At 37.0% G+C, this 25,803-nt stretch overlaps 1 protein-coding gene and 1 long non-coding RNA gene across 5 annotated transcripts in view; one reads left to right on the plus strand and one right to left on the minus strand.

Annotated features, from left to right (window-relative positions):
• The first annotated feature begins 201 nt into the window (after nucleotides 1–201).
• Nucleotides 202–18,876, plus strand: LOC123770273 (uncharacterized). 3 transcript variants are annotated; one of them, XR_011231187.1, is made up of 4 exons: nucleotides 202–330; nucleotides 13,685–13,844; nucleotides 15,211–15,276; nucleotides 17,742–18,876. It is a non-coding gene; the product is annotated as an uncharacterized lncRNA (long non-coding RNA). The 3 variants fall into 3 exon arrangements; XR_006774321.2 differs by lacking the exon at nucleotides 202–330 and adding an exon at nucleotides 762–861; XR_006774320.2 differs by lacking the exon at nucleotides 202–330 and adding an exon at nucleotides 1,240–1,749.
• LOC123770271 (tetraspanin-9) overlaps nucleotides 2,222–25,803 on the minus strand; it is a 61,423-nt gene continuing 37,841 nt past the window's right edge. For both annotated transcript variants that reach the window (XM_045761969.2, XM_045761968.2), the window contains 6 exons: nucleotides 22,171–22,237; nucleotides 19,023–19,214; nucleotides 17,724–17,909; nucleotides 17,130–17,235; nucleotides 14,412–14,536; nucleotides 2,222–13,832 (listed from right to left, as the gene is read on the minus strand). In XM_045761969.2, the coding sequence (XP_045617925.2) occupies nucleotides 13,740–13,832; nucleotides 14,412–14,536; nucleotides 17,130–17,235; nucleotides 17,724–17,909; nucleotides 19,023–19,214; nucleotides 22,171–22,236 (768 nt within the window). In that variant the 5' untranslated portion in view covers nucleotide 22,237 and the 3' untranslated portion in view covers nucleotides 2,222–13,739. The remainder of the gene's footprint in view (nucleotides 13,833–14,411; nucleotides 14,537–17,129; nucleotides 17,236–17,723; nucleotides 17,910–19,022; nucleotides 19,215–22,170; nucleotides 22,238–25,803) is intronic.

Here is a 25,803-nt window from a genome sequence, read left to right on the forward strand (position 1 = left end):
TTATCAGTACTGTACAGCCTGTGATCTCCACCTGGCTGGCCACTGATACTTTATTTATTTATTTATTTATGCATTTACAAGAAGGTACATTGGGATTGTGAGGATACAAATATGGTAATTACAGTCTTGTAAAGCCACTAGCACGCGCAGCGTTTCGGACAGGTCCTTAATCTAAGAAAATTTTATTTATTTATTTATTTATTTATTTATGCATATACAAGAATGTACATAAGGAATGTGAGGATACAATTATGGTAATTACAGTCTTGTAAAGCCACTAGCACGCGCAGCGTTTCGGGCAGGTCCTTAATCTAAGAAAATTTTAAGGAGGTAAATACTTGCAAAATTTATAGACAAAAAAATGATAACAGATTAATTACATGGAATGAAAAAAAAAAGATGAGAGAAAATTATAGGTACAGTATAATATATTAAAGCACATAGGTAGCTAAGATTGATTGCAATGACAGCTTAAAATGGTAGTTGACAAAAATTGGTAGTCACAATACAGCATATGGCTAGCACATAAAAGAAGACAGCAATGAACACAATGATAAGGTTGTTTGATATTACATAAAAATTAGGAGATTGGGTACCAACTAGGTACAGAGCAAATTTAAAGCTCAGTGTAGGAAACTAAATAGATGAAGTTAGGTACTTTTTGGTTTTGCTTTTAAATAAGGCAAAAGTTTTACAGTTTTTCAATTCACTAGGGAGTGAGTTCCATAAACTAGGTCCCTTAATTTGCATAGAGTGTTTACACAGATTAAGTTTGACCCTGGGGATATCAAAGAGATATTTATTTCTGGTGTGGTGATAATGGGTCCTATTACATCTGTCCAGGGAGAGTTTCAGAGCATGGTTTGCATTTAAGAACAGGGTTTTGTAAATGTAGTTGACACAAGAGAATGTGTGGAGGGAGTTAATATTTAGCAAGTTTAGGGATTTAAACAAGGGAGCTGAGTGTTGTCTGAAAGCTGAGTTAGTTATCATTCTGATAGCAGATTTTTGCTGTGTGATGATGGGCTTAAGGTGGGTTGCAGTGGTAGACCCCCATGCACAGATGCCATAATTAAGATAGGGGTAAATTAGTGCATAATATAGTGAGAGGAGAGCAGAGTTAGGAACATAATATCTGATTTTGGAGAGTATACCAACTGTCTTAGAGACTTTCTTAGTTATGTGTTGAATGTGGGTGCTGAAGTTGAGTCTCTTGTCTAGGAATAGGCCAAGAAACTTGCCATCATCTTTATTACTGATGTTAATGTTGTCTATCTGTAGCTGAATTGCATTTGATGATTTGCTTCCAAATAAGATGTAGTAAGTCTTTTCGATGTTTAATGTTAGTTTGTTCGTTGACATCCATAAGTGGACTTTTTTTAATTCATTATTCACAACATTATTTAGTGTATGTGGGTTGAGGTTTGAATAGATAAGAGTAGTATCGTCAGCAAACAGTATAGGTTTGAGAATATTAGAGACATTAGGCAGATCGTTTATATATATAAGAAATAGAAGAGGTCCTAAGATGCTGCCCTGTGGCACTCCAATGGTAATTGGTAGAGTGGACGAAGTTGTATCATTGATGGTTACATATTGGTGTCTGTCACTAAGATAGGATCGGATGTAGTCAAGGGCAAGGCCTCGGCACGTTAGGTGAAATGAAACGTGCTCAATCATTTCAGTCCAGCCTGGAGATCAACCTCAAGATCCTCGACTGTGTGATGAGAACAGACTATTGTGCTATAGGTATTTCAGTGGTTGCTTGTGACAGTTTTAATTGGGTGAATTACATAATCAACATCTTATATTATTGCTGATAATCTCAAGTTCAGTCTGTACAAGGTTTTCAAAGGAATGTTTCCAACATGCAATTACAGTACAGTACTATAGAGTATTTTACCAAATTGCAAAATTGATAATTGTGCTTCCTTTGCTGGAAATAACAATTTGACTTATCTCCAAAATTTTGTACACATCTTATACAATACCAATATATGATCATAGACTGTTCTATGCCATTAATTTGGTATAATGCATTATAAAAATACAGTAGTTACAAATATTGGATACATTGCTGTATCCAGTATTCCTAAAATCACATTTAATGTATTATTCAGAAAAATTATGCTTAAATTAATTATGATGTGTATAATGTTGGACTATCATTAATACTGTTTCAAAATAATGTAATAATATACCAGGAAAATTAACAAGAAAAAATTATTATAATGTGTATTTTGATTTCATATACAATACATTCATTTTTTTTATGAATGGCCTAACTCAATAGGCCTCCATTCATTTTTACATAATTTTATCAATAATATTTGACACTGGTCCCACCAAACGAGCAATAGATAATAATATAAAATTGGCTAACAACAATACCATGTAACAATTAATACTGCACAGTGTATGTACAGTATAAGAAATTTTAAGAATGGTATAAAAACAATGAAACTACTAAAAAATTTACGGTAAAGTTATATTGAATTCATATTTTACAAACTCTTGGAAATTTTTGATGCAGGTTCTCATACAACAGTCACATAGTGTATACATGCTGTTGAATCAAAATATAATGTTTATAAAAGTTACAGTAGATTACCTTTCTTTACAAAGTGACTACAGGTGATGTAGAACCTCAATAGTCCAGATCCAGGGTGTAGAAACCCTGCATCGGGAAGAATTTGTTGCTGCTTGACAATCCAGATCAGGGGATTCAGATCATTAATATATTATCAGTAGAGTATAGGTTGCCCTTTTTATATTTGTATTATGTTCAAAATTCATTGCTTATATAGAGTACGTTGTGTGTGAAAATGTTATCACTTGCAGAAAATTACCAAAGCATTTTACAATACCATAATAATTCTGCAGAGCCATGCTTCTGCAGAGAATTCTGTATCAACATATTGTAGAGTAGTACACAGTTCAAAGTTCCACTACTGTAAGATCTATATGCTAGTACTGTTCAAGTACAGGATATATTAATACCTGCTATTTATGTCTTTTTAACCTTTTGACTGGGAAAGCTGAAAAATGTCACAGTCGTTAAAATACTGTACAGCCCCCCCAAAAAAACAACTATATTTTATTACATGTCTAAGTAACAGACATGTAACATGTAATAAAAACATGTCCTGCTCTTTCCAGTGGTGCATTTAAACAAGTAAAAATCAAACAAATTTAGTGGTGAAACAGATCATGGAAAAAGTCAAATAATGTCCATATTCTGATAGATAATATAGCCCCAAGTACCTTAATGTTAAGGTACTGTGTTTTGTTTCCAAGACAAGTGATTATGCTCATCAGTTGCATTTATAATAATAAAAGCAAGGGGCTTGTTGTGAAAGTCAGAAGATGTGGGTGAACATTCCATGATTTGGGGGCAAAGAGTTAACATACTCTTTGCCCCCAAATCATACATACTCAAAGAGTTAATTAATTAGATTCCTGTTTTTAACTCTGACAAGAACAATTCTATAGCAGTCTGGAAAATGGCATGTTAATAATTAAAGTAATTGTATACAGTATAGGTATAGAGTATTAGCAGCTTCCTTAGGCGAGGTAGTTATTGTCTAAATTTTTACTTTAAATATTTAAAAACTAAATTTGACCTATTTTGTCAATTTCTCCTAAGAAAAGCATTTATACCTGTATTTATTCCTGTATAAGTACTTGTATACAGTAATTATTTGTCATTTATTAACTGTACATTAAAAAGTATTACAGTATTTGCATTTAATTGCTACACTATAAATAATTCCAAATAATGAATACAATTGTACTAAAATTCAGCCTAACAGAATTAAAAGTATTTAGAAAAAATGGTTAAAAAAAAAAAATACTACCGTAATACATGTAGCCATGAACTCACTTCTGCTGTGAAAAGTTTTTGGGCTCAATGTATCCAATCCAACCTTGAGTGTCAGTCTGTACTTTTATGTTGCTCCATTCGCAGTGATAAAATAAAATTTAAGGGAATGCATGTTAAAATATTATGATATTTAAACATTTTAAATCCATCCCTCTTTTTCTATTTGAGACATATATTATATTTTTAAAAATAGTGCTTAATTTAATATAACATTGTTCAACATGAAATAGACTATATAAACTTAAGCCCATCATTATTATAATTAGTCATACTACATCACATTAGTGTAATTTCTGTGTATCAATGTGAAGGGGTTCAGTCCCTGAGCCCATTATGTGCCTCTGTAACACTTTCCACTACCGCCCACAAGATGGGTATGGGGTGCATAATAAATGAACTAAACTAAAAACAATGTGAAAATCTACTGGAGCTCTAAGGTGACTTGAACCCAAGACCAAGGCACTCCCAGCCCCATATGCTACTGCTGTACCACCACAGACTGTAACGGTCAAACAACCGGATTTCCACGGAAGTCTGGAAATCACAGGATTCCCCTCCTGAAGCCTCCATTGAGATTTTCTCATTGATATACAGTACAGTATATCACATTAATGTGATTTGTGTGTATCTGAAGTTGGGGCGTACAGTGGTGCCTGAACCACTTTGCCTGCACCCAAGTGCTTGTGGGTCATATGTAAAACTTGGACTGGCTTCAGGAAGGGCCTCCAGACTTCTTGTGATTTCAGTAGAAATCCAGTTGTATGATGTTTTACAAGTCAGTGATGGTACAGTGGTTAGAGTTTGGGTTCGAGTCACCTCAGACCTCCAATGGATTTTCTCATTATACAGTAATTATTATTCTTATTAATTTTTAATCATTTTTATCATTTTCTCTTATTAATATATAGTATTCAGAAATAATTGCATGCATATTTTACAAAAATTCCTTCAAAAGTTTAGCAGTTTCTATACAATTTCCAATTTTACGATTTCCATACAATCTATACAATTTAAAATGTTAAATGTTTTTAAATACATTTTCCATTTGGGGAAAAATAGCTTGTATTAACAAAAAATTCGTGCTGTGGTTTCCCATAGTTGAGAACAGGAAACTTATTTAGGGTTATTTTGGTCCTCCTAAACCAACTAACAGTTGGCTTAGTTAAGCTCAAGAACTAGTTCAAACTAACTAAAATTGCCTAATTTTAGGGTACCTATAGGCATCGGGTGAAAGGAAACTGCCCAAAATGTCTGACCCACTGCAGAAACTGAGCTTGGGACCTCTCGGTTGTAATCAGATTGTGTTGACCACTTTGTCCTGTATGTACAGTATTTACAACATCTTAGTAATAAATAAATTAAATTTATTTATTTTTATTATAATTGAATTGTTTGGCATCACTGTTCACATGGCAAAGAACAGATACTTTACTCTTTATTTTTTATTTATTTATATACAAGAAGGTATATTGGGTTGAGAGTACATAACATTGGTGTTCTTACATTCTTACAAAGTCACTAAGACACACACAACGATTCGGGCAGAATTTAGTCCGGGTTTCAGACTAAATTATTTATGATACTTCATACATTGCATATCAGATAATAATAATCAATCCCAGCGATGACAGCTTTGCTATAAAAAAAATGGTAAAAAATATAATTGGGCAGTACCATTCATTATTGATTTTCAATACAATATTAGCATAACAATCTGAATAACTAGTTAATGGGTCCAGTGTCAAAATTATTAAATTTTAAAGGGATAGAAATGTCATCAAATACTGTAATACTATTACAACAGAGGTAAAAATGTTGTTACAAAGTTTATGATATATTTGTTACAACACTACCATTTTCTTTCATAAATAATGGTGTTGTAACAAACACACATTTACCAGAATTTACCCAAGGTAGACCCATTTACCCAACCATCTCTGGTGGCCTCAACAAGGACAGGGAGCCGGCAGCTTGTCAAAAGCCCCTCCCATTATAATTCGGGTATTTTTTTTTTTGTTCTGTTGAGTTAGTCAATTACACTGGACATGAATGACCTTAGTAACCCATCTGAGTATAATGTTTAAGAAGACATACTTGATTTTGTAATGTTTATACTGAAATGTTGAGACAAACAATCTTTACATTGTATTTTATGAAAGTTAGGTTACATCTACCATATATTATATATATATCTAAAATTCATTATATATAATCAGGAATGGTTTTTAGATGGAGACAATATCAAGGTATCTGGAGGCATACATGCAGTATGTCTTCACAGTTACAGTAACTAGTCAAATTTCAAAACATCAGATTGATATAAAAGTTTAGACAATTAGCACATTCATGAACTGTTGATATTGTACTATATTAAAATGATAATAAAATGAGCAATAACTATGCCTTTATTAAGAAAATAATAATAGCAATAATATTCTAAAGAGGCGAATTATACACATTACGATCCAACACTAGTATTCCTATATACAGTACGGGATGATTTACCAAGTTCTCAATATACAGAAACCATAGAACTCTAAATATACAAAGGCATCACCCTGATTTACTGCAGTGAACCTGAAAATTAAAGCAAATGGTAATTCATAATTTATAAACAATTTAATTCGTCTTGCATTGTGTACAGAGTTCATGTATAAATTTTCCTGATATTACTAAAGAGCCTGATCAGAGACCAGGCCACAGGGACACTGATCCTGAAATCGTCAACTGGTTAGATAAGGCCACCATCTCTCTAGTGGCTTCAATGGGGACAAGAAGCCAGCAGCTTGTCAATGGGTGAAGTCCCCACTTCAGACTTGCTTTTAATTATATGGATGGTGAAATACAGTACTAAAGAAACTGTTCATGACTTTTGTGAGACCAAGATTTGAATATGCAGCTGATGTATGGTGCCCATATCTCAAGAAGCACATAAAAAGATGCAAAGGCATGCTACAAAATGGCTTCTAGAACTGAAAAAAAAAAGTTACGAGAAGAGGCTTGAGAAGTTAAACATGCCAAAGCTAGCAAATAGGAGAAAAAAAAGGCAATATGATCACCATTTGCAAATAACAACAGGAATCGACCAAATTGACAGGAATTCCTGAAACCAGCAACTTCAAGAACAAGACAGATTCAAGCTGAGGAAACAAAGGTGCCGAAAAAATATTAGAAAGTTTTCTTTTGCATTGAGAGTAGTAGATGGTTGGAACAAGTTACATGAAAAGGTGATGGATGCCAAAACCATCAGTAGTTTCAAAGCGTTACATGACAGAGTATTGGAAAGTAAGTAAGTAATTATCAAAGAAGGCACCAAGCCAGGAAGGCTATGTAGCACCATCAAATGTGCGGGATAATCAGAGGGCACTAAATGTCACTAAGGATGCCAATTTGAGAACAGAAACACATAAGGCAAACGATATCAAAAGTATCTAATTTACCAAGATATCTATCAAAGGACAAGTGACCGCGGGGGACAGTCGGAAAGCAAGACACACGCTCATCCTGGAAGTCAGGACATTCAACAAGGATATGCACAACTGTAAGAGGGACAATGCAGTTAGAACAGTAAGGAGCAGGACGGCACTCCATTAAGTGTCCGTGAAGAGTACTGGAAAGACAGGACACCATGAGCGTAGCTCTCATCCTGTAACTACACTTAGGTAATTACACACACACACACTGTCAATTCCTGAGGATACTATATAGTACATAGGTGTCTCGAGACAAAGTGGAGAAATTACTCAAGGGACTAGGAACAAATAAAGCAGTTGAACCACATGGAGTTTCACCCTGGGTGCTGAGAGAATGTGCAATTGAGCTGAGCATTACACTTCATTTGATATTCCATACCTCTTTGTGCAATGGAAATTTAGCAAAAATATAGAAAAAGGCAAACATAGTTCCAATCTACAAAAATAGTAGCAGAGAAGGCCCTCTAAATTATAGACCTGTATCATTAACAAACATAGTAGTCAAAACACTAGAAAAAATAGTTAAAACCAAATGGGTTGAACACTTAATGACAATAACACAGTATGGTTTTTGTACAGGAAGATCCTTCGTAACAAATCTTAGTTTTTATGATAGAACCGCAAAGATTCTACAGGAGAGAGATGGTTGGGTTGAATTTGTCTATCTGGACCTAAAAAGGGCTTTAGACAAAAGTCCCACATATGAGGTGCTTTTGGAAACTGGGATATGCTGGTGGGGGTGATAGGGAGACTGCTCACATGGATGAACACTTATGATTGACAGAAAGACAAGTTCTCTCACCTGGCGAGTTCATTTTAGTGGCTTTGCAAGACTATGCAATTTAATCACCAAAACATAACTGATAATCCATTGTGCTTTGTGTGCGTGTGTGTACCCGCCTATTTGTGCCTGCAGGATCGAGCATTGCAGTATATATATATAGGCTATGTCTGTACAGTGGCCCCTCCATTTATGAATTTAATCAATTCCCAGAGACGGTTCGTAACCCGAAAATTTGTAAACCAAAGCGAATTTTCCCATAAGAAATAATGTAAATTGAATTAATCCGTTTCACACTCCCAAAAATATTAACTTTAGTAAATTTTATACCTAATTCACCAAAATCTTTAGTACTAAAGTATGTACAAGTTATTGCTTACCTTTATTGATGACTTGTTGGCATATGGAAGACGGTGAGGAAGTGGGGGAGGGGGGGGGGGGGGGGTGGAAAGAGAGGTGTTAGTGTTTGGAAGGGGAGTCCTCTTCCATTATAACATCAGGCAGTGATGACTTCTCTGAGGTACTCTCTCCTACGTTTTGCCTGCGTACCACTAGGGCCTGCTTGTGGATCACTGCTTGTTTTTCTAACTAAAAACCTTTCCATAGAGACTTGTTTTTTTTCGTATGTTTAACACTTGTCTGTAGTGAGGCATCACAGTGTCATTAAAAAGATTAAGGCAACGGCCTACTGCAGCTTGCTCTGGGCGAGTCATTTCAACAAAAGTTTGGATTTCTTCCCATAGTCATACCCCATACACCACTTATTAATTGTTTAGAAAGGGACATTGTGTTACTGCCTCCTTCCCAGAAGAAATTTCCTCAGCTGCCTCTTGTTGCTGCTCCTTGTGAAAGGCTACGAGTTCTTCAGTGGTCAGTTCTGCACTGTGTTCCTCCACCAATTCAACACTGAATGCCACTTTTTCTAAACTTCTCAAACCATCCCCTGCTCGCATTAAACTCTTTCGTATCTGCATTACTTGTTCCAGGGGTTATTTTAGAAGGTCTTCATGCAATTGCCCTGCTTTCTCACAAATGATGGCCTCTGAAATGCTACCACCTCCTTGTCATGTATCCAAATTAATAACTTTTCAACAAGTGTTTGTTTTTATTTTGTGATTGTTGATATGCCTTTTGCCACTTTAGCACTCTGTCCTTTTTCTTGGCAATTACAGTGCATATCGTTGACAGATTTGTTGTACTGCTTAGCTAGTTCAACAACCCATGTATCATTTTCATGTTTACGAATGATCTCTTGTTTTTCTTCTATGGTCATCCTCACATGTTTTCTTGGATTGAACCTTATCACTGGCTTTCTTGGGATGCATGTCGAGGCATATAATAATTACTTTTATGTTCAGTTACCCAAAATTCTGAAAAACACTAATTCTTTACAAAGAATTCAAGCACGATTGTCACTAGGTGAGAGGCACTGGTAAACTGAAGCGCAGTCACCATGCCACCACACGCTAGGTCGGCCATACGCGTATCGATAAACTATGTTACCCAAGACAAAGTTCGTAACCCGATTCGGATTTTATGAAGAAATTGGGTTTGTAACCCGAAAAGTTTGTAAAGAGGGGCATTCGTAAGCCGAGATGTCACTGTATATCGATATTCTATTGCTAAGTTTATGTACACATGTTATGCAAGATTGAAAATGATTACCAAGTTAATATTTTTAATGTATGTACTGTGTATTAGTCTTTGTCAAGATTCCATAAATTCATCCCCCTCAAACAGCTAGATGATCCCAGAATGAAGAAAAATGCACACTTCAAACTGCAATTTTCTGGAGGAAAACTTGGACCCCACCAGTCTCTCATACCATCTTGGGTCAAACCCTCTTCTTTCAAAATGCTGGTGACAACCCAGCACAAAATTGGCCAAACTTGTGCTGGATATAGAGAATTAGTTTGGTCAGTGCAGTGCAGTGAAGTGAATCTGGAAATATGTCAATAGGTTTCGTTTCCCTAATCCAGAGTTAACTATCGGTGCAACCCCAAACATCCATAATAATCGTTGACTCTTGAATTTTAAAATTTTGTATTTGCCTAACTTTACCTGAGGGTCAATATCTCTCTAGTGGCCTCAATAAGGACAGGAAGCCAGCAGCTTAGCAAAGGTCCCCCCCATCCCTATTTATCCTGATTTTTGTCGAATTGGATTTCTAAATCAGCAGCGTTCTGGCATTTACAGCTTTGAGAGGTTGGCAGTTCCAAGAGTTTATAACTGTGGGTGAAAAAGCATCTCCAGTTTCCCATCTTGCATTATGGTTTGTTGAACATTAAACTGGTGCTCCTTGTTAATGTTACATCTGACATTTTTTAGTAGTAGTCTGAATCAGCATCCTCCAAATTGTTTAGAGTTTTAAAAGTTTTGATAAGATGTGCCCTGTAATGTCTGGTTTACAGTGTTGTTAACCCTGTGGCCTTCAACCATCCCTGATATGAGAGTCAACCTAGTTCATTTTTATTGCCTAGCGTTAAACTCTTTTTCCAAAGCAGTTATGTCCTTCTGATGATATCTATGCAGTTGATAGTGGAAAGGTTTGTGATTTTGTGTACCTTGACTTTAACAAAGCCTTTGATATTTGTACTGCATGAAAGATTTATTAAAATGATCTAATTGTAACAGATACTTTGTAACAATCTAATCACCATTCACAATGCAAAAAAATAGAGCTTATCTATAAAATTTATTGTATCTAGAATATTTTGCTAAATTTGATATATTTTAACAAATATAATACATCAAAATATTAATTATAATCAAAGCTTATATACATATTTTAAACAAACTATCATACAATATTTACACAAGAATATTTTAGTTTCCAGAAATGCATCATATACTGTATAAACAAAGTTCTAGAATAATTTATATCTATAAATTTAGGGAACATTTCATTACAGTGAAGCATTACATGTGAACTGATATTGGTTTTAAATTGTAATATGGTACTATATACCTATTGGTGTAATACAAAAATCTATATATATAAGTTGTTACAAGAGTTGTTACATTCTTGTAACAATATAGTTGTTATCTTGTAACAACTAATATAGTTGTAATATAGTTATCAAAACTTAGAATTGTCATTAAAATTGTATTAGTTTGAATATGAATACAGTAAATCTGAATAAAAGAAATATGAATTTAAGAATAAAGAATTTGTCTACAGTATCTAAATTGTGCAAAGCCGAGTTTTATATATATATATATAATATATATACACATCAAAGCATATCAAGAATAGCCTAACTGTAATCATAACTGATATACTGTACAAGAATCTATAATAATTTACACAGTTTAAAATTATTTCTGAATATACAAAATGCTGCAATATTTGTTATCTCCATGTAAATAAATGTAATTTAAATATTAAAGTTTATCATGGTTGATGACAAGATGTATGTTAATTAAGCTTATTGAGGTCTCTTTTTAAGCCAACAACCAATCTTTTTCAAAGATGGACCCCCAAAAAAAGCTGCCTAACTCCTGGGTACCCACTTAATGCTAAGTGAACAGAGTAATCTAGTTTTTATCAACCAAAGACCTTACAGATTATTTATTGAAAGCCAATCAAATAATTTCCATATCATGGTAACAGTGTACTTTTATTCTCTTCCAGTAAAACAGTACAGTATAGTATAGTACAATAATTTCAGTTTCACAAAGGGTCTCAAACTCAAATACGAAGTTTTGAGTGTGTGTTCAGAGCCTATTGAAACGTAGTGGGAAAATCTAGGAGGAGAAAAGTACAGTATTCTGATTAAACTATCAACTGAATTTTGCTCTTTTGACTGTAAATTCTGAACATTATAAACAGAACTTGTGCAGTAATTTGTAATTAAAAATATAAACTACTTGAGAAACATTTACATGAAATTCATTTACTTTTAACAGTAAATACAGTGCTGTATACAAATATTAGATCTGGATATTTATGTGCCTTGGTAGACTAGATAAAGATTTAATGATATAGAAGAATAATAACCTGTACTGTGTTTGCAGATAACATTAATTGGTTATTATGTATATATTCTTGCTAAGCTGTAAGAAACTTTCATACTGAATTTGTTTTCCATTTATACAGTATAAACATTCTGAAATTTGTCTAGAATTGCCTAGAATGTGTCACAATGTGGCTGAAACACGCACATGAATTAAAACGGACTTTCTGTCCATCCCGAGCCCTTGTCACAATTCGATAAGGGTCAAGGACAGATTGAAACTGTCATTTTCATTTTATATGTATGGGTTTGGTTATCTGAAGAATTAAGTTTTTTCCAGTGTTAAACAACAAGTGCATTTTCAAATGCTATATTATTATGTAAGAATACAGAATATTCACAATATTACTTTTAAACCAACTGAACATTGAGACACTATCAGGTACACTCATTAAGGCACTAGTGAAATTCTTAGCAAATACAAACGTATGTTGCAATGCCATTCAGAAATTACATTAACTTTAAGTTTCTAGCATATGTGAAAAAGTTTACACAGCTGTATTTTGGGTAAAGGCATACCATGTCAAGGACAGGAATTAGGCTAGTGGCTTAACTGTCAAGGTAGTCTTAGCCAGACGCAAGGCTGTGTCTATGGTCACTCGGTTACTGGCTTATAACCCGACAAAATTATGTCCACACACTATCTTAAAGCATAATTTTCTGTAAAGTTCTCTTGATTTTAAAGAGGGGAAAATAATCACTTCTTGCTTTACATTTGGGAAGTTCAAGCTCAAATTTGAGTTTTTTTTTTTTTTTTGATTGGCTAGAGTTTTAGCCGAATGATTCAGTAATGGAAAGTTTCTGGTACATCAGAATTATATAAAATAAATCTATAGTGCACAGACAATTTGTCACTGCTAGCCTTTGTTTCTATAAGCACAGGAAAAATGCACCTTCATTTAGTGCTCAAATTTACGAATAGTATTTGCCTATACAAGTTACACAAGTATGTATTATAAATATTCAAAGTTATAAAATATACAAAATATCAGTATTTATTAATCTGCAAATTTAATATATGAAACAAGAAAGGGTCTAAAACCAAATATTCTGCATAGTAATAAAGTTAACTAATGTTCATGTCTTGCAGGGTTATGTTAACCATACAAATAAATTGGTTATAGTCTCTCAACAAAAAACCCTAACAAGCATTGGAATATGAAGTCTGTTTTGATGTAATACACCGTCTGACTACAATAATTTAGTTTGCACAGTATCAAGAAAACTATAGGTGAAAAAATCAGTATTAAACATATAGTACACACTGCATGTACTACTAAAACTAAACCTTTTCATGAACCTGTAGTCCTGAGAATATTCACATCAGTACAGGGTTCAGTCATTTGTTAACCACTATTTCAGGAAACTGTAACAACTCTGGATAGATAATGCAACATTACATCATAACAACCACAAAAACCCGCAATGAATACATGAAGGGGAAATTGACAATACACCTATAAAAATCAACATTGATTACTTATTTCTAAATTATTTCTCCTTTGTAATATTCATGTACTCCACTTTTCAGGCAATGAATGTGGCCTCAACTGCACGGTCCATCACACCCTGTACTCGGGCAGTAGTCACGTGTCGGAATGGTACGACTTGTATGTATGGGAGCGTCGCTTGTGTCCCAAAGTGCAGAACAACAACATTGATGCAATCATCCCAAAGAGCTGCAAAGCAAGGTAAAATATAACATTCATTCCCACATTCCATCTCGAGCGAAATTATTTCTTGACAAAGATTTATCAATACACGTTTTATTATTACTGTATTAGTATTTTTATTACTATTATAATATTGCATCTGTAAAAAGTCTAGATTAGCTTAGATTAAAAAATTGCTATCACTGAGAAAAATAATAATGGGATATTCTCTGTTGGAGTCAGATCCCATTTTAATTAGCACATTTTGGTCCATCTAGTCTCGGTAAAGTCTAGCCACACTATGACCATACACGAGTGACCACTGTGATGCACATATCTACAGGGGCAATTATAAATGGATGAATGAGATTACATATCTCTTTCATTGTAGACAAAGTAGATTCTAAATGTTATTGCTAAAACTAAGTATTTTTTTTTGCCCCTATCAAAGTTGCTGGGTCTTTCTCTGATTCAATGACATTACTTCAGTTCAACATGCAGGCCAAATTCATTCACTGAAGCGCAGGGAGTGTGTGTTACCACTGCACCACGGGAACTGCAATTATTAGCAATTGATTAAAAGAATATTTAAATTTGAAAACTTACCTGCACAAATGCAAATATCAGACCTATGACACCAACTACATGGAGTCTCTCGATAAACCACATCTTAACTTGCATGAAACATCCGGCATGATACCAATGGTCCCTGTCTCCAGTCCGACCACAATCTATTTGAAAAACAAAAGAATAATAATTACAAGAGTATCCATACAAAAGAAAATTATCCAGCAATAATACTTTTAACATAGATAATTTGATACAATTTTCAATGGAGCTCAATTTAAAAATTTACCTAATGGAAAATGTGTTTTAAAAATTTAAACTACAATCCTGACAAAGTATTTTGACATACTGTATGTACTGTAGTCATGTTCATGCAGCTGTGATAGTATGTGTGGTTTGGCCACTGAGTACCTTAGGTTCAGTGGAGGTGGAGTGTTATTTTGTGACAGTGTTCTGCAATCCTTAAATAACCCATCACAATTTGTCACAAATATGACAGTGTTCTGCAGTCCTTCAATAACCCATCACAATTTGTCTGAAGCAACTTGTAATATTAAATGGAATATAATTTTTGCCAATGATAACTATTGTATAAAATTTGTGTTAATCCCACCCCATGTTGGAGTTGGGAAACATGACTTTGAAGATCAATTGGCCAATGTAGCTTGCTGGAAAGAAAACATTGATTATGACTTTAGACTAATGCAATTATTAGAAACATGCAAATTAAAGAAATTACTTCAGATTTAGAAGAACTAAGAAATGCCCAGAGACCTGAAAACTGCAGTATTAAAAGCTGTGACAACTTTTCTAATAGGCATTTGTATGGTCATTACAGTAACCGGACCAGGCATGTAATGTAGTCATCGCGTGAATTTGCCTTGGCTATAGGAACATCTGGCAGGTTAGTAAGGCAGAGTCACTACCAGAATATTCAGCTTGTAAACTCTGACAAACCATTAATGCATTCAGTAGAACACTATATTGTTGAATGTGAAACCGTAAAATCTTTTACGACCCCCTGGCCTATTGTACCACCAACTGTGTAATTCATTGAATCTGGTGTACTGGATAACATCCTAACAATTTATCAAAAATGTTCTTGTTCTTCATTCTTTAAAATGGACAACTTTATTTATATTAATTTTAAGCTGCATCTGTTATGAACCCATCCCTGCCCTTGTGTGGCAATGCACAAAAGAAAGTTTTATTTACATATTCGTACACTGAAATGTGTATACAGTCTAATGTAGTCGATTGTTACCATTATATACATGTGCTTTAGCCTACAGTTTAAACCTATTGTCTTGAGTATGATCGTTGTATCTTGTGTATGATCTGTCCTGTGTGACAGTGAATATCAGCATTATCCTCACTCTAAAGACCTAATTGAATTCCTCTTACAGTATTTGGCAAAATCTAATTATTGTCAATAAAGATAATAATAATGAGTGGTTTAGAACTATTGTTGGGGAAGGAAACTATCAAGAGAAACTTCCAAGCCTTTATGACTATCTAGCACTTGCAAAGGACCAGAATAAGGATTTGGGATGGGACAAGGGAAAGGAATAGTGCCTAACCACTTTGACAGTCAGGAATTGAATGCCGACCTGCATGAAGCAAGACCACTCTACTGTCCAGCCCAAGTGGTTAGGCTACTGTCGGGGAGTGCCAGTATGTTTCAGATAAAAAAAAAAAAAAGGCAAGACCCACTAGCCAAATGGGTTTGTTCTATGGCCAACAGATAGCACCATTAATTTATACCAAAAACTTTCCTATAATCCAGCTCCTGCACCATTAAGCTATCTGTTCCATGGAAATAATGTCTAATATTCTATCCTCACTTTTTTCGCACCAACAATATCAAACTTGTTCACACTTTCATTTCTTTCACCCAATATATTTTCAGTGTGTACTTCTACTAGTACGAGTTCTGTAGAAAGAATTAGATGTTTAAAACTGACAACTACTGTATATGAATGGACAGCACAAAACATCCACTGGACAGTGTGACATTGTAATTACCAGAATTAGGCTGGGATATCATTACCCATGGCAGGTGGTTGTAGATAATGAATCTCCAAAGGGGCAACCATTCCAATTGTAAACTTTGTGAAAAAGAGCTAGGAGACACTCCAACATTATATTTATGAGTGCCATGTTATCAATGACTTCAGACTAAATACTGCAGGAGATACTGTGAGCTCTGTAACTAATCCATACAATCACGAATAATGGAGGATATTTTTGTGTTCTACTTGGAGTTTGTTAGTGCAGGCTAGTAGACAAAACTTTCATCTTATGGTTTCTCCTGATTTCATGTATGATTAACCATCTTGTGAGGTTGGAATATTAGATTACTCACAGCTAGCTAGTGATCTATACTTTGTAAATGTAGAATAAGATAGCAGCACATATCAGTGTGTGTACCTAAGTTTGCTAATTTAATAGCAGTTGTACCTGGTTGTTAAACGATTTGGCAAGGTCATATTCCAGAGAACATAGGATTAAGGACTTGCCCAAAATGCTGTGTGTGTTAGTGGCTGTACAAGAATGTAACAACTCTTGTATATATAAATTATATATATAAAAAAAAATCCATATACTATAATTTCTTCACCTTTTAACATTCTCTTGTGTAATGTAGTTTTAATATTTCCATTGACTTTTCCACAAGACCTGTTACATTGTCCTCACGTATACACAAAGTTCAACGTAAAGGTTGAATTTTGTCTTACTGCTTTAGAAAATACTAACCAGGATACTCTTCATATTTGGAGAGACAGCAGGAATGTGGAACCCACTCTTCTTGTGGCCAGGCAACTATTTTAAACCAATCACTTGGGCCCTCCACTCCACAACACTAAAACAAGAAATGATTGTTAATTAATGCCTGAAAAACATGAGCGCTTTTCAAACAATTCTTTATATAGGATGCCAGTAGTAACTAAACTACTTTCTAACCTGTAACACAGCAAGAAATAACTGAATACTTTTGGCACTACAGTATTAAATTTATTTGCCATTAAATTTTATTTAGGTAAATTAATTTGTTCTGAATGAAATCATATAATACTAGGTTAATCAGAATTCTCACTAAAATAAACCAATATGAAATAAAATTATCTGAAGATTATTTTTTTTTTTTTTCTTTTTGACTGAATTTTGACAACTAAATATTACAAAAGCAAAACATGACCAAATTAAAACTTTGATCAATACCCTTTTCATTAATCTATACATCATACCGTATAAATAATAATGTATTGATTAATTATGTTCAATTTTATATATGTAGGGCTCACACTGTACTGATTCTTCTGTTGAATGTTATGAAAATTTATACCATACATGAAATTGTGATTGCAGGTGATTCCAGGTGAAGGCTACAGCATTTTCATCCGTTTCGTTAAAAGATCGTCGAATACCAGCTTGAAGTTCTCCAATCAAGGTGGCAGAAACTTCTCCACGAAAGGCAAACGCAAGTGTTCCAGCGACCAATTGTAGTGTAAAAACCACAACAACCAAGCTAAAGTACTGAAAAAAAGGTGGGCAAATTAACTAATTTGTAAATATGTAAACAAGAGTACAAGAATAAAAAATGGAATCACTGTATACTACTATATAATTTGTTTTCATTTAAAGTAGTATTGCATTGAAACTACACCTGCAATACTATATGTATATATATATACACAATGATGTTTATTAAATTAGAATATTGAATTTCATTGAAAAAAAAAGCATGCGATTAATAATAATATAACCGATACCATTTATTGGTCCCGATAACGCCTGGCATTATCATCAGGTACATAGGGAGAAGTATAAATTGTTTCATTTCTTGAGCATCATTACATATTTCCATGAAGTTATTATCCAATATTCTTGAAATTCCACTAAATTAAATGAACTACAATACTGTACTTAATTATTTTTTTATTTTTTCCACCTAATGTTTATTAAATGTATAGTACATAAATGGTTCTTTAATGTAATTACTTAGAATGTTAAACTGTATTGTAATTAAGGTACCCTTCATTACTTAAATGTATTCCTAATCATAATATTATTAGCCATTTGCCAGCAATTATTAATTCACTGTCAGGGGACAGGAGGGAATTCATTGTGTCGGGGAAATGCACTCTGGAAGCCAGAGTGCATTCACTACACATTTGGCTTTTATCGAGGTACCCCCTCCAAGGGGGAATTACTGACCCTGCCCCAGGATACAACCCCACAACAAGCCGACTAACTCCCGAGTACCTACTCATTGCTAGATGAACAAGTGCATTAAGTGAAAGGAAATGTGCCCAACCATTTCTGTGCTGCCCTGGATTCGCCGAGTACGAAGGCAGATCTTTCAAATGAAAGATTTGCTTTCTTTTGAAAGAAAGCAAATGCTCATCTTTCAACATACTTTCAGTACGCTGAAAGATGAGCATTGAAACTGGCCTTGGAAATTTGTTTATCCAGCAACAATTTAATAAAATTTAAAACTTCACCCTTTGACCCCGAGGCAAAATTTATTTCCCTTCATAATACTGTAGTTATAAATTGTGTCCTTGTATATTCCCAAGATTAGAATGTATTAAGATTAGAAGCCGAATCAAGCTAAAAGCCATTTTGACATTGACCATAGAACCTAACTGTTATGAGCATACAGCGACTCTGGAACCATGAGCCACAGCAGCCACAAAAAGCAAGGATGAAGGTGATGACGCCAGCTGCCAGGCACAAGGAGTCTGCAGAAATAGCAGCGTATTGGTGCAGGAGGGATGCGTAGCCGCCATACGCCAGCCGCAGCCAGATCCCTGCACCAAGCATTGAACAACCAACAATCTGAAAAAAAAATTATATATATATACATACTGTATGAACAAACTACAAGTGCTACATAGTCATACTGGCTTAGCACTACATCTGATAATTTCTTTGCCTTTGTATTCTGCCCGAAACGCTGTGCGTACTAGTGGCTTTACAAGAATGTAATTACTATGCTACGTATCCTCACAATCCCAATGTACCTTCTTTTAATATTTATTTATATATATACAAGTATTCATAAACTGTTGGAAAATATTCTAATTTTTATGTAAATATGGTGAAGGTTGAGGCTTTCAAATCATCAGTTCCATTGAATCATCAAGTGCCATTTATGTTTAAGAATTAATGTGTATCTTTCATGAAGGTTTATCTGTTTGTAGGCCAGTAAGTGCTTGCTGCCAAGGGCCAATGCACCAGCTTGCAGCTTATATACCTGGTGTGTCAAACATGCGGCCCACCACCACCCACAGAAAATGCTTCTTCACCCACTGAGTTATAAACCCATGGAACCGCCTACCAACCGAACCCATAAATACCAAAACACTGCTGAAATTCAAAATCCAGCTTGATAAAATCATAAAGAACAAATGGAGGGGACCTTTGACAAGCAAGCGGCTTCCTGCCCTCCAGCGAGGCCACTAGAGGGTCCTCAGGGTAAATTTATTTAGGCAAATATATGTAGCTCACGGGTCACTCGTTTGCTATTTCAACCGCACCTTGACACCCAACTCAAGTTGAAAGTATTGCATATGCAACGGCAAATTATTCTCTCCGTTTTGTCTAATCATACAAAGGTGCTTGTAGTGCAAGATGTTTGTGAATGCCAGACTCGGACCAGTTATTCATGGTTCTAAGCAGACAACGAGAATAGCTTTAGGCGCGTATTGGACGTGACCTCTCAACTGCGGCGGGCTTTTTGCTTGGGTAGCTAGCTACGTGAATGTCAGTTCTATCTAAAAGTAGTAATTCGAGGCGGTTAGAGTAGTTATCAGAAGGCGTATTCAGTGTTATTTTAAGCAATCGTCATAACTAAGACAAGAACAATTAGTGAAGAACGTCGGGTTGTTTAGGACAATTTTAAAGGCTTTCCTCTTTACTGAAATAAATACGAAACCCAACATGCGTTTGATTAGAGAACAAGAGGTCAGCTCTTGCCAATAAATACAACGTTCGTAGGCATTCTGGAACTTGTCATGCCTACAAGCATGATAAATATACAATTAACAAATTCATTAACTTTACCATTACGTTAATTTTAATTTTGTCCTGAGGGGCGAGTTTATTGGGCAGCGCCACTCATCTTGCTAGTAAACATACCGCCATAGCACTATATACAACACTTGCCAATAGGAAAAAAACCCGCTGGGTTCATCCTGTCACTTGTACCCAGACATAGTTAGGACATGTCTGAAGTGAACAGCTTCTCAAACAAGAAGATTAACATTTGTCAACCCTTAAAATGTTACGTTATCTTGCGGATGCAAAATGGGAGAATCTTTCAAGAACAGTATCTATAGTTGACAAATAGTATTTTCCTCAATGTGGGGTATACATGTTCAGCTGGGGAGCAGATCATGGAGTCTAAAACTTTAGAAAAGTAGGTGCCCCTCTATGTCGTGGCTTTTCATTAACCATACCTAACCCAACGACATTAAGAGAAAAGTTTTGTTTCATATATGGCGTACACGAGGTGTGTGACGTCACAATGACACCATGACGATACAGAAGTTAGACCCTTGAGAAGTCCACACCAGAAGGAGTACTCTCATGACACTACATTACTATGTAAACTGGTCATAACACAGTCGACAGTGAAGGAGCGAAACACAGACAGCTACATTCAGCAACACATTCAGGGACGTTAGACAGAACCTTTTCTGTCATAGTAATTAACAGATGGAATGAATTAGGCAGTGATGTGGTGGAGGCATGCTCCATACAGTTTCAAATGTAGATATGATAAGAGCCCAGTAGGCTCAAGAATCTGTAAACCAGTTGATCAGCAGTTGCGAGGCGGGACCAAAGAGCTAGAGCTCAACCCCCGCAAGTACAACTAGGTGAGTACGCGCCTGCGCGGAAACTCAAAACAAAACTGGTCCTACACTTAACACTCAAGTAAATCTGGGGAATTGGTTCTAGAGTAACCCAGAGGATAAGTTTCCAGGAAGTTGACATAAAAGGCCGAGTGTGTCCCGGGGCGGCCGTGTGCACGAGGTTCCCAGCCAGGTGCAATACCCTCAACGTTTACAGAAAATGATCCACGAAAGCAAAAGTGGCGGTGAGGCACTTATGGGCGTCTGGCTCCTGTGACACGGAAACTCCATCAGCTTATTTAGTCAAGTCACAATTAAGAGAAGCCGTCTTGCGGGACGACATTTGAGAAAGTCACGGGGGAATGGCAACAACGCGCAGACAGGAAGGAAGAAAGAGAGGCCGCGCATGCCGGAGTGTGCGTGAGGTGAGCACAGAGTGTTGTGCCTCTGGGCGCTCATGTCGCACCCCTTCCCTATTCCCCCACCTGTCGCACCCCTACCCACCTCTCTCCCTTGTCTGTCGCACCTACCTCCCCGACCTGTCCACGGCACACCAGTCGCACCCCATTCTCCTGGCCTACCCCACCCCCACCCCCATAGCATCTCTCAATCTTCAGTTAACAGTCCTCTACCATGTCAAATTATTATTTAGTAATTTGAACCGATACAGAGGAATATTCGCGAGAACACGTGGACATCTATAATAAAGCCACTACACGAGCATTTCGAAGCGATAGACAACTTCTGAATTACCAGACGCAAGTGCACGATATTAAGTGTATGTAAATGAGGAAGTGCATAGTTACCTCCAAGCTATGACAGTGCTTGTACGCACAGTTGGATTCCCAGCTAGAACTTTACATGGTTGCATAGTGTATTGCACAAGTACATCCTCAGTGTACCTACCCAACTGACGAGTGCATCCTGTGTGTACTTACCCACATGAAGGTGTTGAGGACACACAGTGTGTGTCTCACACAGGTGTAGCCCGTCCGACCTCCCATTCTGTAAACAAAAGAATATTTTAAGTATTTTAAGCATCTCTTCAGTGGTTCAGTAGGCTTAGGTTATAATACTGACGCATTGTCAAATACGCACAAGAAAAATGCCTAAAGGAAACTAATCCCTCACAGCTAACAAAGCTTTTTTTATATTTTTTGTTTACACAAGCGTTTAAACAAATACAATATTCTAATAAGAAACAAATCGTGTTGAAGGAGCTCCTCGCCCCGTGGCCCAAGAGGACCATGTACATGTAAGGTAATACAGGTGACGCCCAGCTGGAGCAGCAGGCAACGGGGCCTGTGTACCAGGTATCTGTCTATGTATATACACCTAATATGTCTTCCTCAACAGTATGAGGTTCGGTGCCTCATACAAATTCCACAAAAATTATATTTGGAAAAACCTGTGTTTTTAGAGGGTAGGATGTAGTTGTAGCGATGATAAATGTTGAACAAACTAGCCTCTTTCCGTCGTGTTTTGTTCGCGGTACTTTACCTGCCGAGGTAGGTCCTCCGGGCTCACCATAGCCCGTGCTACTTCGAACCTCGTTTCAAGTAACGAATCTTTAACAACATGCCGAGGTCCTCGCCACCGGCGGGAAGGAAGGCACTCGAGGAAAGTAAGAGTTGTGACTCAGACAAATTCTATTCAATCTCCAGTGGTTTAATTCTTAGGTACAAACCTATAGTGAACAAAACTCAAGTCATACGCTGTGCAGTTATCATATCATCAACCTGCGTCAATTCATTGCTGGATGAAAGCCTATCCAACAGGCACTTTTGTTGTATTATTCTGTTTGGAATAAGTAGATGTTTTCTTAGCCTAAAACATCGGCTTAGATGTTTTCTAATCTAATAGCGGATTAATGCACACAGCACGACCAGCTAACACAACGTTAGCGGATGAAAAAAAGCTACCAAGACATTACGTCCCCTTCAGCACGAAACTATTATGTCTGTCACCACAGAATGGGGGATGGTGTTTATTACAGATTAAATTATAAAACTTTTTATACCTCTTGACAGCTGGAAGGCGAGTGTAGGTGTACTCGCACGAGAACTAGGTGTATATGAGTGTGCGCGCGCTGGGAAAGGAGAAGAACAAGTGCCAGCTTTCCGTCAACCTCGTCGTATGAGAGCCCGTCTGTGGGTGTAAACGTCTTTGAGACTGTGCAGCAGCCTCCTCCTCCTGGGAGGAAGTGAGCACACACTCAAGGTATGAGGCAACATCCCAGCCAGCCTCACCGCTCCTTACCGAGCATCCTCTCCTGACCTTAACCTCACCAGGGCGAGGCCTTGGAAGGTCCGACTCGTGACCTGGAGTGGGCGTCCCCCATTCCACGGCCTCTGGAGTGGGGGGGACGTTTACCTAAGATCCCCCCCACTGGTCTTAGGTAAAGTATACGTCAAAATGCGGCTGCCATAGGTACTTGGGCATTTCTGCAGCCGCCGCAGACTATATGAAGGGTTGCACAGTATGATGCTAAAAATCCCCATCACGCAGGATGGTGATCATGTGCTCAGTACCCTGCACTGGAAAACGTTTGGATGCATCATGAGATTAATCTCAAGACGACGAGATTCGATAAAGCAAGCTCCAGGATATATTAGGTATGAGATATAAGCAAGTCCTGCGTAATAACATGAGGCTGAAGGGTGTGTGTAATGATGAGTGCAGTTGGGAGGACGTGTAATGGGAAGTGCTGGTCTACTGGGGAGACGATAAACGCGTGGTGGGCGTGTACTGGATGCGAGAGGGGAGGAGTGATAGGGGCGTGAACCACTAGTGGCTCGGGGCCCTCGCTGGCCCACTCTATGCATCGCTAAAGTTTATATCTTGCGGTGTGGATGTACTCTACTCCCACATCCCAGCACGCCCACCCGGCCGGCCCTCCGCACCCATCTATCCGCCCTTCCCTTGTAGATCTGAGGCAAAGTGAAATTGACACCAGTAATTCCATCTATCATACTATCATGCAAGAGGAGCCACACATCTATGGATCATCCAATAAAATCAGCAGACTTCTAGATGTTACTACTGCTCGACTTAGACTCGGTTACAAGTATCTCTGGGAATTCTCATTATCTGCCGATGTAGACCTGACCAAATGTAAACTGTGTCCACAAAATTATTCGCACACCCTCCGTCATTATGTGATGGAGTGCGAAAAGATACGTGAATTTAGAGACAATTCTATAACCAATGTTCCAACGATGTGTCAATATTTCATTCAAAATGATCTGCTACCAAAAATTTTTAGCCAAATATCCCCAGTTTGCTAACTGTAGGTAGTAACTAAGTGACTGTAACCTATCCACCACTGCCCACTGGATGGGGGGCGGTGTGCAGGACAAACATATCAATTGTGACACCTAGCTCTCCACATGTCAGTTGCTTAATTTAGAACCTGTACTTGTGGTCGATCTCGAACCCATTGTTGATGTGACGACTTATATTGAATTTTGTAACTAGCTCATCAAGATTGTAACTTGCTTAGCTAAATGAATTGTGGGGTTCAGTCCCTGAAGCCCATTATGTGCCTCTGTAACCCTTTTCACTACCGCCCACAAGATGGGTATGAGGTGCATAATAAATGAACTAAACTAACTTATTACCAATTAACTTGTTGCTCAACCTCTGCCACTCCGTCTACCTTTCCTTCCCACTATCCCTGCCTCCCTGCCTGCCTGCCTGCCACCAGTGTACTAGACGGCAGCCACAGCCAACATACTCCTGATCATGACCATGTTGTATATGGAGGTCGGCATACACAATTTGTTATACACCAGAGCATGCACATATACGATTCCAGGGATACGCATATGCAAGCATAAATATACTGGTATCGTATACATGTTTTATAAATGTCAGTGTCCTTGCACATATATGTCAACTTTGAAACAAATCTCATTCTTACGCCATCAGCGCAGCGATCATTATTATCTGCGATAATCTTATTATGGCCGAGATGAGGATGGATCTTACCCGCCTATGGGGCCACCCTAGCCCCGGGCCACCCTAGCCCCGGGCCACCCTAGCCCCGGGCCACCCTAGCCCCGGGCCACCCTAGCCCCGGGCCACCGTGTTGGTCGGGCTGCGATGCAGCTTATCGCGGGTCGTCAAGCCTGACCTGTAACGGGAACTGTAATGGTGGGCGTCGAGCGTTGCTATTGGTCCACTCTAATGAGGGAGAAGCTCCAATTGGTCTGCCTTGTTGATATTTGTTACCCTTTACTAAAAAGGGCGATGCTATTGGTACATTCTAAGAAGGGTAGTGTTCCTATTGGTTATTCGTTGAAAGCAGTGCTCTTCCCGATTGGTTCAGTGTATAAAGCGTTCTGATTGGGTTGGTTGAGAGCTGTGGTCCTACCTAGGATGCTCTTGCACATAGCCTGGATAGCGCCGATATATTATTTTCTTACATTTTTATTTGGTTAAAATATACAACTGCGAAGAATTTGGATTATTAAGACAAGCCAATTAAGACCTAGGTCCTAGACCTAGGTCCTAGAATCTAGAATCTAGATTAGAATCCTATATAGATTAGAAGATTAGAAGACCTAGAA

Source organism: Procambarus clarkii, chromosome 42 (genome assembly GCF_040958095.1).
Source record: "Procambarus clarkii isolate CNS0578487 chromosome 42, FALCON_Pclarkii_2.0, whole genome shotgun sequence".
In the NCBI taxonomy this organism is placed as follows: domain Eukaryota; kingdom Metazoa; phylum Arthropoda; class Malacostraca; order Decapoda; family Cambaridae; genus Procambarus; species Procambarus clarkii.